The 14,360-nt window shown below is 53.8% G+C and overlaps 1 protein-coding gene across 1 annotated transcript; it reads left to right on the top strand.

Annotated features, from left to right (window-relative positions):
* The first annotated feature begins 2,489 nt into the window (after positions 1–2,489).
* On the top strand, positions 2,490–14,123 carry PLVAP (plasmalemma vesicle associated protein). Its single transcript, XM_032412212.1, has 6 exons — positions 2,490–2,858; positions 6,196–6,292; positions 6,392–7,104; positions 8,927–8,984; positions 9,133–9,214; positions 13,663–14,123. Exons 1-6 carry the CDS (start codon positions 2,490–2,492, stop codon positions 13,667–13,669), a joined length of 1,326 nt encoding a protein of 441 aa, XP_032268103.1. The 3' UTR covers positions 13,670–14,123.
* The last annotated feature ends 237 nt before the right edge of the window (positions 14,124–14,360 follow it).

Raw genomic sequence — 14,360 nt, 5'->3', positions numbered from 1 at the left:
CTGCTTCTCCCTCTGCCCCTTCTCCCACTCCTTCTCACTCTCTCTCTCTCTCTCACTCTCTCTCTCTGAAATAAATAAAATCTTTAAAAATTTTAATTAAAAATAAAAAAATAGGGGCACCCAGGTGGCTCAGTCAGTTGAGCATCTGCCTTCAGCTCAGGCCATGATCTCACACACTGGGCTCCCTACTCAGCAGGGAGTCTGCTTCTCCCTCTCCCTCTGTGTGCTCTCGCTCTCAAATAAATAAATAAATAAATCTCTTAAAAATAAATAATAAAAAAAATTAAACTGTTTCTTACACTGTGACAATTACTCAAAATTGTACTATCGGATCTAGAGTGGCTTTTTAATTTTCTGGGAATTTATGGTTGCCTTTCTTTTTCCTTGACAACAGATGTCATGTTCATATATGCATATATGCAACACTTTCAATATATCATGATAGATATTAAGTACATACCAAGACTGTCACACCTACTGGTGTTGGCCCAGGCACTGCCCCCATGTCTGTGCATGTCCACTGGACCCATCTTACCTAGGCTGTACCCCCATCATGCTCTTTTCCACTCAGTGCTCCCACAGGCCCCAAGCACACTACCTGGAGGCAGTGTCCGTCCCCTGCATATCAATTTCTCATCCTGGCATCAGAGGCTGTACATGATCCAGCCTCTCTTGCCTTAAAAAAAAATACCCCCATTTATTAAGGCTGAGTGTGTGCCAGACACTGGGACAAGTGTTTCACAACTGGCTATGTTGCCTCCACTTCCGACAGAAGAAAACTGAGGCTTAAGGAAGGAAAATCGCTTGTCTGAGGTCACACAGTGGTAGGTGGCATAGCCAGAACTTAACTCCAGAGCCTAAGTTGAAACCATGTATTCATTCTGCCTACATGGCCCCCATTAACAAAGATGGAAGATGTCCTCCTCCCACCCTGCTCAGGGGACTCTGGGTGGGCCTGGCCAACCTAGAGAAATAGCTGGTTGGGCACCACTTGCAGCCCCTAACCCTCCTCCCCACAACAAGCCTCTGGAAAGGGTCCGGAATCAGGAATCACCGGGTAGCTGCAAAGGCCAAAGGTCAGACAGGGGTTTCCTGCCTACCCCTGGGAACTTCCTTCTTCCCAACCCAACTTCTGCTTCTGTGATGAACACCCCCCTGGAGGACCCCCTCCCCACTCTCAACTACCCCCCCCACTCCATTACCCTGGTTGATGGGGGGATGGGTCCCCATGCAGCAGCCTTCACCCTGCTGTGCCCCCCACGAGCAGTGTACAGTAATGGTGTTCTTGTCCAGCATCCTTTCCATCCACTGGCCCCTTTCCCCTCAGCCTCCATCCCTCCCTCCTACCAGCCTTCAGCCCATGGAGCTAAGGGTTGTGTCCCACTCTGTCTCCCTGAGACTAAGGGTCCCTTATGGCCAGGTCTAAGACTGACACCTCATCCAGCATGGAGGGTTTTCCTAGAGCTCCTGGTTCTGGGGGGATGGGCAGGAGGGCCCACCCAGAATCCTTTGCTCCTTGGTCCCCAAATCCCCTTCATGCCCACCCCGGGGGTGACCGACAGTGAAGCCAAATCCCCACCTATCTGGCACTTCCCATTCACCACTTCACGGAGCCCCAAAATAACACTTCCAGCAGGAAATGATAGTAATAACAAAACAGCAAACCCTTTCTTACAGCCCCCCTCCCTGGCCCTGTCACCGGAACACCACAGGGATACCCATCTCACAGAAGGGGAAACTGAGAACAGACAGGAGAAGCCCCTCGCTTGAGCTCACTTGGGTCGAGCCTGCTCTGCCAGCTCCAAGTTCACTGCTGTGTATGCTGCTCCCAGAGCACTTAAGCAGCGCCTGTGTGAGCAGGGCAGCAGGCGGGCTGACAGCTCAGGGAGCCTGGGCTACTGCCATCCATGGGTCAGCCCTCTGTGAAGCCCTGATGAGCACCTACTGTGTGCCCGGCTCTGGGCCAAGCACTCTGCCTGATTTAGCTCACGAGGCGGACACATCCATAGCCAGTCCACCAGGAGGGAAGCCCCGCTCTGTGAACTCACAGCGTGAGACCTGGCACGGTCCCTTTGCCTCCCTGTGCCTCAGTTTCCTCCTCCGCACGACAGGGGTCGATGACAGGATAGTATGCAGCCAGTGGTTGAGAATAGCGCTTGGCACGGAGCAAGGGCAGGTGGGGAAACTGAGGCTCCGAGTGGCCGAGGAAGCCGCAGTCACCCAGCTGGGGCCCCACCCAGTGAATATCAGAATCCAGCAGTGCCGCGGCCCCTCCTTTCATAGCCAAGGTGGGAGTGTTGTGATAACCCACAGCCCCCATTTCCTCCTGGTCAGGAAGGAGCCAGGCAGAGGAAGTATTAAGAGGAGTAATATAAACACTCCCCCTGCCCCCCCCCCCCCCCCGCCTGGCAGGGTGAGCAGAAGGGACTGCAGCCGCCACCCAGAGCAGGCCGACCAGCTGAGCAGTGCTGCGGGCCCCCGGGGCAGAGATGGGCCTGGCGATGGAGCACGGGGGCGCCTACTCGCGGGCAGGGGGCAGCCCGAGGGGCTGCTGGTACTACCTGCGCTACTTTTTCCTCTTTGTGTCGCTCATCCAGTTCCTCATCATCCTGGGCCTCGTCCTCTTCATGGTCTACGGCAACGTGCATGTGAGCACAGAATCCAACCTGCAGGCCACCGAGCGCCGGGCCGAGGGCCTGTACAGCCAGGTCGTGGGGCTCACGGCGTCCCAGGCCAACCTGTCCAAGGAGCTCAACCTCACCTCCCGCGCCAAGGACAGCATCATGCAGTTGCTGCTGAGTGCCCGCCGTGACCTGGACCGGATCAATGCCAGCTTCCGCCAGTGTCAGGCTGACCGGGTAAGGCCTCGGGCCAGACGCTCACCCTGGCCACTCTGGGCAGGTCCCCTCACCAATCTGAGCTCCGGTCCTCTTGCCTGGGAGCCAGAGACAGTCGTAGACTCTCTATTTCATGTGAGGAGCCCATGTGGATAAGCAATGCATAGTTTGTTGGTACAAGTATATCCCATACGATATTGGGGATACGCTTATCCTAAAAGAATGTATTCACTATCTATCCAGAACTTAAGTTTAACTGGGCGTCCTGGCTGTGGATTGGCAGCACCCCTGGGCCCATGACTTAATATGTATAAAGCGCTCAGAATGTGCCAGCACATACCAGCTACGAATAAGAACTAGCTAAACAGAAACTCAGCGCCTTTGGTTCTTACTGTATGAACAGCTCCCATTTGCCTTATGCTGGGTGTCTGCTTTAGAAATATCTCATCATTGAATCCCTTGAGGTAAGGAGAAGCTCCAAACCCTTTTGTGGATGGGAAAGTGAAAGCCTGAGTTGGGGGAGGCAGCTTTCTCCTGGGGGACAGAGACAGGCATCCCCAGGGAAGAATCCCCGCGGCACACGTGGGCATCTAGTGGAGACAGCCACCCATTTGCTCCCCCAGCCCACGTCATACTCACTCGGCAAGACAATCTCCCATGTTCTCACACGTGTGCTTCCTCTGGGGAGGCCTCGCTGCTGGGACCGCATTCCTCGGGCCCCAGCAGGAGGTGAGAGATGGGAGATGCTCCCCCTGTTTGTGCTCTCTCTCGCTCTCTCTCTGCCAAATAAATAAATAAGATCTTTAAAAGAAATGCAGCGTTATGGAGATATAATTCATATGCTCTACAGCTCACCCAATTAAAAGTGTACAGTTCAATAATTTTTAGCACCTTCACAGAGTTGTGCAATCATCACAATTGATTTTAGAACATTTCATCACTCTAGAAAAGAAACCCCAACCCCATGAGCAGTCACTCTCCCTATCCCCCCCATCCCCCAGCCACTGGCAACCACTGCTTTCTGTCTCTATGAATTTGCCTGTTCTAGACGTTTCATATAAATGGGATCCTGCAACAGGTGTCCTTTTGTGTCTGGCTTCTATCATTCAGCATGATGTTTTGAAGGTTCACCCTTGTTGTAACGTGTCAGGGGTCTGTTCCTTTTTATGGCCGAGTAATATTCCATTCTGTGGATGGACCTCATTTTGTTCATTCACCTGTGGATGGACCCTTGGGTTGTTTCCACCTTTTGGTGATTGTGACTAGGGCTGCTATAAACATGCATGCAAAAGTTTTTGTGTGAACCTATGCTTCAATTTCTCTCGTCTATACCCAAGAGTGGAATTGCTGGGTCACATGGTAATTCTATGTGTGACATTTTGAGAAACTGCCAGACTGTTTTCCAAAGTGGCTGCCCCGTTTTATATTCCTACCAGTACTGTCTGGAACTTCTCATTTCTCTACATCCTCACCAATGCTTGTTACTCTCTGCTCTTGTTTTCCATTTCATTTATAACCATCCTAATGTTCGGAAGGTGGTATCTCCCGGTGGTTTTTATTTGCATTTCCCTGATGAGTAATGATGGTGAATATTTTTTGATGTGTTTGTCGACTGCGTGTATATCTTCTTTGAAGAAATGTTTCAGATGCTTTGCCCTTTTTTCAATTAAGTTATCTTTTTATTATTGATCCATAAGAGTTTACTTTTATATATTCTGGATACTAGTCCTATCATCAGATACATTCTTTGCAGATATTTTCTCCCATCTATGGGTTGTTTTTTCCCTTCCTCTATTTTTTTTTGTAATTGAAATATAGTTGACACACTGACTCATGTCAGTTTCAGTTGTACGACATAGTGATTCAACAGTCTTTTCCCTTCCTAGAATCCTTTAAAGCACAAAAGTTTTTAATTTATCTGTTTTCCTCTTTGTGCTTTTGGTGTCACATCTAAGAAACCATTGCTGGGGGTGGTGGCACCTGCTCAGCGGGGAGTCTTCTTCTCCCTCTCCCTCTGCCCCTTCCCACTGCTCTGTGCTCTCTCTCTCCCAAATAAGTGAATAAAATCTTAAAAAAGAAAAAGAAAGAAAGAAAAAGAAACAAAGAAAGAAAGAAAGAGAAGAAAGAAAGAAAGAAGAAGAAAGAAAGAAAGAAAGAAAGAAAGAAGAAAGAAAGAAAGAAAGAAAGAAAGAAAGAAAGAAAGAAAGAAAGAAAGAAAGAAAGAAAAAGAAAGAAAGAAAGAAACCATTGCCAAATTCAAGGTCATGCAGAGTTAATACCTATGTTTTCTTCTAAAGAGTTTTATAGTTTTAGTTCTTATATTTGGGTCATTGAGCCATTTTGAGTTAATTTTTGTATATGGTGTGAGGTAGGGGTCCAAATTCATTCCTTAACATGTGGAGATCCAGCTATGCCAGCACCATTTGTTGAAAAGACTCTTTTTTCCCCATGGAATGATTTTGCCACCTCTATTAATTTTCCAGGGCTGCCTTATTAACAAAGTACCACAAATTAGGTAGCTTAAACAATAGAAGTTTATTTTTGCACATATGTGAGGTCAAGATGCAAGTTCCTCTGGAGGGTTAGGAGGGAAGAATCTGTTCCAGGCCTCTCTCCTTGCCTTGTAGACCTTCTCACTGTGTCTTCACATCATCTTCCCTCTGTGCATTTCTGGGTGTCCAAATGTCCTCTTATAAGGACACCAGTCCTTATATTGGAATAGGGCCCACCCTAATGACCTCATGTTAACTTAATCACAGCTTTGAAGATGCTATCTCCAAATACAGTCACGTTCTGAGGTACTGGGGGTTAGGACTTCCATTTATAAATGGGGGGGGCACAATTCAGTTCCTAACAGCATCCTCATCAAAAAGTAGTTGGCCGGGGCACCTGAGTGGCTCAGTCGGTTAAGCATCTGCCTTCAGCTCAGGTCATGATCCCAGGGTCTTGGGATCGAGCCCCACATCAAACTCCTTGCTCAGTGGAGAGCCTGCTTCTCCCTCTCCCTCTGCCCTTCCCCCTGCTTGTGCTCTGTCTCTCTTTCTGTCAAATAAATAAAATCTTTAAAAAAAAAAAAGAATTGGCCATAAATGTGAATTAATGTTTTCAAGGTTCATTCAAGTTATAGCATGTATCCGTGCTTCATCCCTTTTTATTGCCAAATAGTATTAACCGTAACAACTTTTAAGGATCCATCCAGCATCCCCTCTATAGGAGCCATGCCCTTGTGAGCTGGGCCAACCCAGGTCACCCGGGTGTGGAATCTGGGGCCCCAAGCCCAGAGCGTCTGGGCAAACGAGGAGCAAGGGGACCCACGGGGGTTGGACTGTGAGCTCTGTCCTGTGTCCTGTCCGGTTAGGTGAGCTACATGAACAACCAGCAGTACATGGCGGCCATCATCTTGAGCGAGAAGCAATGCCAAGAACAACTCAAGGAGACTAACAAGAGCTGCAATGGTGAGTGGTCGGGGCAGTGGGGAGCCAGGGTGGTAGACTCCCTGCCCAGTCTCTTGGCAACCCCCAACCTTCCTGAGATGTATTATCGTGTCTCTGTAGCCTCGCTCCTCATGCTGAACCAGAAGGCCAAGATGCTGGAGATGGAGGTGGCAAAGGAGAAGGAAGTGTGCACCAAAGACAAGGAGGGGCTGGTGCTGAACAAGCGAGTGGTGGAGGAGCAGCTGATGGAGTGCAGCAAGGCCCGGGAGCAGCTGCAGCAGGAGCGACAGCTGGCTGAGGACCGCCTGCAGAAGGTGCAGGCCCTCTGCCTCCCGCTGGACAAGGACAAGTTTGAGACGGAGCTGCGCAACCTCTGGAGGGACTCCATTATCCCACGCGCCCTGGACCCGATGGGCTATAATCTGTACCATCCTCTAGGTGCAGAATTATCCTCCATCCGAAGAATCTGCGACCACATGCCCACCCTCATGGCCACCAAGGTGGAGGAGCTAGCCCGGAGCCTGCGGGCCGGCATAGAGCGCGTGGCCCGCGAGAACTCGGACATCCAGCGCCAGAAGCTAGAGGTCGAGAAGGGCCTGCGGGCCAGTCAGGAGGCCAAGGAGAAGGTGGAGAAGGAGGCCCAGGCCCGGGAGGCCAAGCTCCGGGCCGAATGCGCCCAGCAGACACAGCTAGCCCTGGAGGAGAAGGCAGCACTGCGGAAGGAGCGAGACAGCCTGGCGAAGTTGCTGGAGGAGAAGAAGCGGGAGGCAGAGCAGCTCAAGATGCAACTGGCCGTCAGCAACTCCGCCCTGGACACCTGCATCAAGGCCAAGGTGAGCTAGAGGGCCCCGGGTTGAGGTCGCACTGGGGTCCGGTCTGGGTGCCACGGTGGTGGTGATGCCTAATGGGTTTGAGCTGAGCTTCCCAGTCTAGGTCTGGTTAGTTAACTCACTTGAGAGTGTCACTGACATAGGATTGGGGTGGAGTTTGGAAGGACATGGAGAATGGATTAAGGATTGGGATTGAGTTTAGGGTGGCCGGTGGGCCTCAAAATTGGTTCAGGGTGGGACGCCTGGGTGGCTCAGTCGGTTAGGCGTCTGCCTTCGGCTCAGGTCATGATCCCGAGGTCCTGGGATCGAGTCCTGCCTCGGGCTCCTTGCTCAGCGGGGAGCCTGCTTCTCGCTCTGCCTGCCACTCCCCCTGCTTGTGCTCCCTCTCTCTCTCTGACAAATAAATACATAAAATCTTTACCAAAAAAAAAAAAAAAAATTGGTTCAGCGTGAGGACGGAGGATTCATGGAGGGTTGGTGTCAGGGTTGGGATGTGTCTGAGTTGAAGGATCAGGGGCCATGGGTGGGGTTGGCAGTTAGACTGAAGTTTAAGGCTAGAGGAAGGCTTGATGTGGAGCAGAGCTTGTGTTTGGGTTAAAGTGAGTTCTTAGTGATCGCTGTGTTTAGAGTTGGTTTGAGTTAAAGTTAGGGTTCCATCAAAGATTACATTAGTCTTAGAATTGGGGTTGTGCTGAGTTTGGACTGTGGGGAGAGGTTGAAAGTTCGGTCAGGGGTCACATGCAGGGCAGCCTGGCGAGTCTAGCACTGGGTGTAAGATGTCAGTGGTTTGGATTCGGTCGCATGGAGGCACCAATCCTGGAGTTGAAGCTCAGGTGAGTGTAGGTGGCTGGTGGGTCTAGAGATGATTAGAGGTTTGGGGCCAAGGGTAGACTTAGGATTTCATGGGCATTAGGATTGGGATTGGTGTTGACCATGGGTTAGGAGTTGAAATTGGTTTGGGTTTAGGGTGGCTGATTGAGGGTTGAATTGGGTTGGCATCGGGATATATTTGAAATGAAAGATTGGGTGACCCTGAGTTAGGGTAGGGAGACCTGGGGAGGGGTGAGGGTCAGGGCTGGGTGCAGAGTAGAAACTGCACAGGTGCTAATCTTGGGGTACAATTCTTCCATTTGAGGTAGAGGCTAGGGTTTAAGGTTGAGTTGGGCTGAGTGTGTATTGGGAAAAAGTTTATGGGTGGCGGTGGTGGAGACCAGGGCTGGGCTGGGGGGAGGGGGTTGGGGGTGGATTTTTCATAGCAGCCAGGTCTAAGGAATGGGTTGGGATCAGAGTTAAATGTAAAGTTATGGTCAGATCAGGTTTGTCATTAGGATTGGGTTTCGGTCAGGGTTTGATTCTAAGGAAAGTTCTGTTTTCATGTTGGGATTGGATTTTAGGTGATTGAGTTTAGAGCTGGCTTTGGATTTCAGGCTCAGGGTTGTTGGAGGGAAGGCAGTGGATTTACAGAGTGGGTCGGCTTCAGCCCAGAGTGGGGCCAGGTTCGATGTTGGGTGGATGGACTCACTTGGGGTCATGGATTGGGATCAGGTTGGAACTAAGATTGTAGGGGAGACTGAGGTAGGCCACTGCAGGGTCTCTGGGGGGGCTTCCAAGGAAAGCCAGTCCTTGGAGTCCCCAGTTCTTTGAGGGCAGGTGTGTGCAGGTGATTGTACATCCATTAATGTGGGTTATTTCCCCAATATGTTTCCTCGCCCCGGAAGGAACTCAGACCCAGGTATCCAAGGACATGGAGGAGCAGGAGCCTCCCTGGCACTCTGGTTCAGGGGCCCTGGCTTCTGTCAACCTCCCTCCATCTTTCTTCCCACAGTCGCAGCCGATGCCTATGCCAAGACCTGTGGGTCCTGCCCCCAACCCCCAGCCCATCGGTGAGTGACAGAAAACAGGGCCAGGAAGGGGTCCGGGGATTGTCTTTCTACTTCTTATCCCACCTCAACCCTGCTACTGGGGCTGCCAGCCCACCCCAGCCCAGGGTTGGGGCAGCTGGTTGGAGCTGACCCCTCCCTCTTGCCACAGACCCAGCTGGCCTGGAGGAGTTCAAGAGAAGGATCCTGGAGTCCCAGAGGCCCCCTGCAGGCCATGCTATAGCTCCACCCAGGTAAGGCTCTGGGCAGACTGAGATGGTTCAGTCTCAGGGCTTCAGAGGAGGCTGGGAGCAGGACTAGGAGTGGAGGGAGGCTCATCTCACACTTGCTGCTTCCTTAATTGAGTGCCTGCTGTATACCAGGCCCTATGCTGGGTCCTGGGGACACAGTAGTGACCAAGACCCATGCAGGTCCGTTCATGAAACTCCCTGAGTAGGGGGTGAGAGAAACAATGAAGGAACCATGAAGAGAAAGACCAAGAGCCTACGGTTACTAGGTGCTTACTGTGAATTCAGCACAGTTGCAAGCACTTTGCAAGATCAACTCACTGAATCCTCACAACCCTAATCAGTGGGCAAGCCACTGTCATCACCCACCACTTTCCAGACCAGGAAAGTGAGGCACAGCGAAGGCGTGCACCGTGCTCCAGGTGACACAGCTGGGGAGTGGCAGAGATGGGGCCTCGAACCCAGGCTCTTGGACTCCAGGCTTCCGTGCAAGAGAGGGCTTCCATGAGGAGGAGGCCTTTGAGCTGGAGGATGGGGTTGAGCTGGTCTGGGAAAGGGCAGAAGGTACAGAGCTCCAGGTGACAAGAAGAGCCAGAGTATAGGCTCAGAGGCCAGACTGGGGTGGGATGGGGGGTGGCTGGAACTGGGGAAGGGAGGAGGGAGAGCAGAGGCGGAGACCCTGGGCCTCTCACCCCACCCCTCTGAGCCTCTTTTTCTAACCTCTACAAAAACGGAGGTCTCTGAAATCAAGGGCATGGAAACTCTGCTAACTGTAAAGTGCTGTCCACAAGCGCCTAAAGCAAGGGGCTGGGGGTTGCAGCAGGCGCATCAAGGCACCCCTGTGCACACTCAGGTCAGGGCTCCGTGTCTGTACCCCGCCCCCGCCCCCACCACCTCCCAGAGTGCAGCCTGTGCATCACAGGGAAGGTGACTCAGGCCATTGCCCCGAGAACATCCTGTTCTCCCTCCCAGCTGGTGGCTCCGCTCCCCGTTCAGGACCACATCGCTGACCAAGGAGTCTGGGATGGGCATTGCCATTCGCAGTTTAGGACCCGGGGCTCTGGGAGACACCGGGGATTTTAAGTCAGATTCCGCTGACCCCACGCCTGTGCCTCCCATGGGCTCTGCCAGCAAGACTGTGGTCAACCTGGTCTATTTCAGCCTCGGGGTCTATTTCAGCCTCGGGGTCTATTTCAGCCTGGGGACAAATAGACTTCCAAAGGGCTGTCTTCAAATCCCAGGGGGTCCTCCACATCCAGCTCCATTTCCTCTATGGCGCCTCTTACATAGCCCCTCTGACGGGGAGCTTACCTTCTCCCAGAACTTGTCCCTTCCGCTCTGGATGGCTCTGTCTGGGAGAAATCACTTAGCCTCAGGCAGCCCGCCGAGAGGGAAGCAGGTGGGTGGAGAGAAGACCCTGCTCCAAGCAAACAGTTTTCCTCTCTCTATCTTGGCCCAAAGCCATCATGGCAAGGAAGGAGGTTCTATTATTATCCCCACTTTTCAGAGGAGGAAACTGAGGCCCCAGGGAAGTGACCAACCTGGGGTCATGCGTCAGTGAGTCAGGGCCAGAGCCAGGCTCCCAGCCCAGACCCGTCCCAGCTGAGAAAGGGAAGCTCTTGACATTGTTTACCCCCAAGACATCCCTCTACAGAGAAAACAATGAGTACTTAAGGCAGGGCCCCTCCCGCTTCTCTCTGTCGGGTCTCAGGAAGGGGCTCTGGCTCTCTGAGCTCCAGCCTTGATTCACCTTTCCCCTGAGAAAGGGGCCATCAGCTCTGGCTTGGAGTCCCAGCGAGGCCAGCCCCTTGGTGGGCTAGCCTAGGCAAACCATAGGCTGTGGTGTCACCAACCACGTGGGAATTTTGGATGTCTCCGATCAGGGCCCAGGGCCAAGGTGCAGCATCAAATCACTCAGCCCCACGATCGGGAGAGTCTCTTCCTTCTCCACTCTTATTCCTTCTGGGCCTTCACAAAGTCTCCGAGGTGCTAACACACTCCCACTCGCAGCTCTCCCTGAGATCCCAAAGCCAGGGCCAACCCCCAGCCCAGCATCAGCTGCGATCCCAAAGCCAAGGCCAACCCCCAGGCCAGCATCAGCTGCGATCCCAAAGCCAAGGCCAACCCCCAGCCCAGCATCAGCTGGATGGGAACACAACATCTTGCTTTTTCTGTGGACATTTTTAAGTCATTTTCTCTTGATGGCAAGTGCACTAGTTTTCCTTTTTACCTGATAAGACTGTGTCCTTTGGGTATCCATTTATTTAAGTTAAACACACACGCACAATTGATGTGAAGACAAATAAGGAAATATTGGTTTCAGGAGAAGGTGGCTGGATAAGACAAAAGTTGTGATGCAGTTTTGGAATATAGGTGAGGTTGGGGGGCGGTGAGGTCCGGAGCCGACGGCCAAGAAAGAATTCTTGAGACGTCTTTGGTGCAAAATGGTGGTTTTATTAAAACACAGGGACAGGACCCGTGGGCAGAAAGAGCTACTGCACCGGGGTGGTGAGGGGTGGCTGATTATATACTTGGGAGTTGGGGGAGGTCAGGAAAAGGGAGGTTTCAAAAGAATTTTCATAAGCTAAAGAAGACCCTCAGGATCCTGGAGGCCTGGCTATTATCAGGCTAAGATTGGTGTTCCCTCTGGCAAAGCATTAACATTAAGAGAGTTGGGAGCTTCCTGGAAGAAGGTCCCACAGATCCCACCCAGGAGTTGGGGGCCAGGGGGAGGTTGCAGGGTGTCAGCTGGTGCTTTGTCCTCAGCTAGCCTTCTGCTCCCTCAGCAGTGGCAATGTGGAAGGTTGAAGATGGGGAGTCCGGCCCTGGCTCTGAGCCGGACACACAGAGAGTCTCATTCAAGTTCATTGCCATCACAATTGTGATTCGGTTCATTTATTCAACCCGTGTGTCTTGAGCAGCTGCTGGGGGTTGAGGACACGAGGAGGAATAGGCAGAGAAGCCGGCGCCCTTGTGGGGCTCCCAGTCTAGTGGGGCAGACAGATGCTAAACCAGATGCGTGAGCCCCTTGGCGGTGGGCGAGGCAGAAAAGGGATGAGGCAGTGCGAGGTTAAAATTTTCCACAGGAGGCCAGGCAGGCTTCTCTGCCCTGCATGAGGCTGATGCTGGGGCAGAGAACTGGAGGAGGTGAGGGAAGAGCCGTGGGGGTGGGGTGTCCCTGGAAGGTGTACCAGGCAGAGAGCACAGCCCACGCCAAGGCCCTGAGACAGGACCAGGCCTGGTGAGGAGGCTGGTGCGGCTCGGGCAGAGCAATCCGGGGGGTGAGTAGGAAGTGAAGGGGGCACGGGGGGTGCAGGTCAGGTAGGGCCTGTGGCTGCAGTGAGAACTTCGGGAGCTTTGGGACAGCGTGAGCAGGATAGGACATGACTGGCCTCAGGTGTTCAGGGGCACCCTCTAGTCGCTGTTGGGGGGTGAAGGTGGCAGCCAAAGACCAGGGCAAAGGCACCTGCGCTGGTCCAGGCATGTGATGTTGGGGGCTTAGGGGCCTCGGTCTTTGAGATATGGTCAGGGATCACCCCCCTTGCAGGCTGGTGGGCAGGAGTGGGTGAAGAATGTAGGCCAGGGCTGGCCAGGAGCCGTGAATCCTGGTCAGGCTGGAGCCGGAGGGGGGTGGGGCGGGGGGGTGCAGAGCCAGCCAAGGAACGTGAAGCTGCTCGGCCCCAGGGAAGAGCCAGGGAAGGAAGGGAGTGGGCCAGCGGAAGCAGGACTTGGCTGAGGCCCCCTCCTCCCCGACCAGGAAACAGCCTCTGAGCCAACCCCTGACCCCTCACGAGAACCTCTGTTAGGCCAAGGAGGGGGAAGGGCAGTCCAGACAGCAGGATGGCTCCTGCAAAGGCAGGGGGGAGGGGTGCAGTGAAGCAATACCTCCTGAAATTTTGGAGGACTTTGGCAGGGTTTGAGTTTCTGATGAGGAAGACTGGTAGGGACAGAGAGGGTGGAGCCTTGAATGCCGGGTAGAAAGGATCTGGCTTTGTGGGCAGGGCACTGGGGAGCCAAGGAGAGTGTGTGAGGAGGGGCAGGCTCCTGGGAAAAACCCTCCTGAGAATGGGTGAGGGGCTAGCCCCAGGGGCAGTTCTGTGGAGACAAAGGCCCTGTCGGAGGGGTGGGGGATACGACAGGGGCCTTGGGGCAAACTCCCAGGATCCCCAGGGCCCTGGAGACCCCAGGTAAAAGGCTGCCGCAGAGGCCTGGAGCCCAGAAGGTGGCCTCTCTGACCACTGTCTCTTCATCTGTAGACTGAGGAGGCCCACGTCCCAGTCCCACCCTCCCAGGGAAGCTCAACAAGTAGGAGTCTAATGGGAAGGCTGAACCCCAAAAGAGCCGAAGAGTCCTTGGAGGCAAGAAGGAGCCTGGGGTTGGGGGGCAGCAGGCCCAGGCAAGGTTTGTCCTTCCATCTGTCTGACTATTGTATTACCATGTCCTTCCTGCCCTAGCGGCTGAGGAGGCTCCAGGCCCCGAGGACCGAGGTGTGGCCCCGCCTGGCCAGTCTGCGGACGCGCGGCAGCGAGATGCCCACGACGCAGCCTACAGCCGGGGCCCCGGCCGGCCGAACGCCCGCGCACACGCCAGAGTGGCTGCCCTCGGCCTCCACCCCACGCCCGTCCCTCCCCACACCCCACGACGCCCTCTGATACTCTCAGCCCCTCGCCCACAGACACGGCAGTGAGGTCCCATCCGGACGCAGTGACGTCCACAGATGCAGCAGTGACGTCACCCACACCCCCGCGCGCACACACACCTTCTGCCCAGCCCTTGCCCCCCGTCTGCACACCCCCGTGCTCCCGCCACAGCACCCTCCGATTTTCTCGTCTTCCGACTCCTCACCCCCAGTGTGCGGGGCCTAGGGGAAGTGGGAACGGGAAGACATTAGCCTCCGCCCCCCCCCCCCCCCCCCCCCCCCCCCCCACCCCGGCCGGAGAGTCTCCAGGCTCCCCTGCCAGGCCGCACCCGAACCCAGAGCAAATGTCCCCCACTGACCCCATCATAGCCCGCGACCGCAGCTGCCCCTTGTCCCTCTCCCCCACACCCAGCCCTGCCTGTGGCCCATATAAATGTTAGTGGCACTAAATAAATATCGAATCCTTTCCACGACTCCAGAGTGGTGATTTTTACTTTGAAAAGGCACCTCCTA

Source organism: Phoca vitulina, unplaced genomic scaffold (genome assembly GCF_004348235.1).
Source record: "Phoca vitulina isolate PV1807 unplaced genomic scaffold, GSC_HSeal_1.0 scaffold13, whole genome shotgun sequence".
In the NCBI taxonomy this organism is placed as follows: Eukaryota; Metazoa; Chordata; class Mammalia; order Carnivora; family Phocidae; genus Phoca; species Phoca vitulina.
The sequence above is the reverse complement of the archived record's forward strand: the minus strand, read 5'-3'. Positions and strand labels throughout refer to the sequence as shown.

Excerpts from the sequence above, each read along its gene's own strand:
- PLVAP (XM_032412212.1), top strand. The coding sequence starts at position 2,490 with ATGGGCCTGGCGATGGAGCACGGGGGCGCCTACTCGCGGGCAGGGGGC. Across the intron at positions 2,859-6,195 it reads GCCAGTGTCAGGCTGACCGG|GTGAGCTACATGAACAACCA; the intron begins GTAAGGCCTCGG and ends CTGTCCGGTTAG. Across the intron at positions 8,985-9,132 it reads CCCCAACCCCCAGCCCATCG|ACCCAGCTGGCCTGGAGGAG; the intron begins GTGAGTGACAGA and ends CTCTTGCCACAG.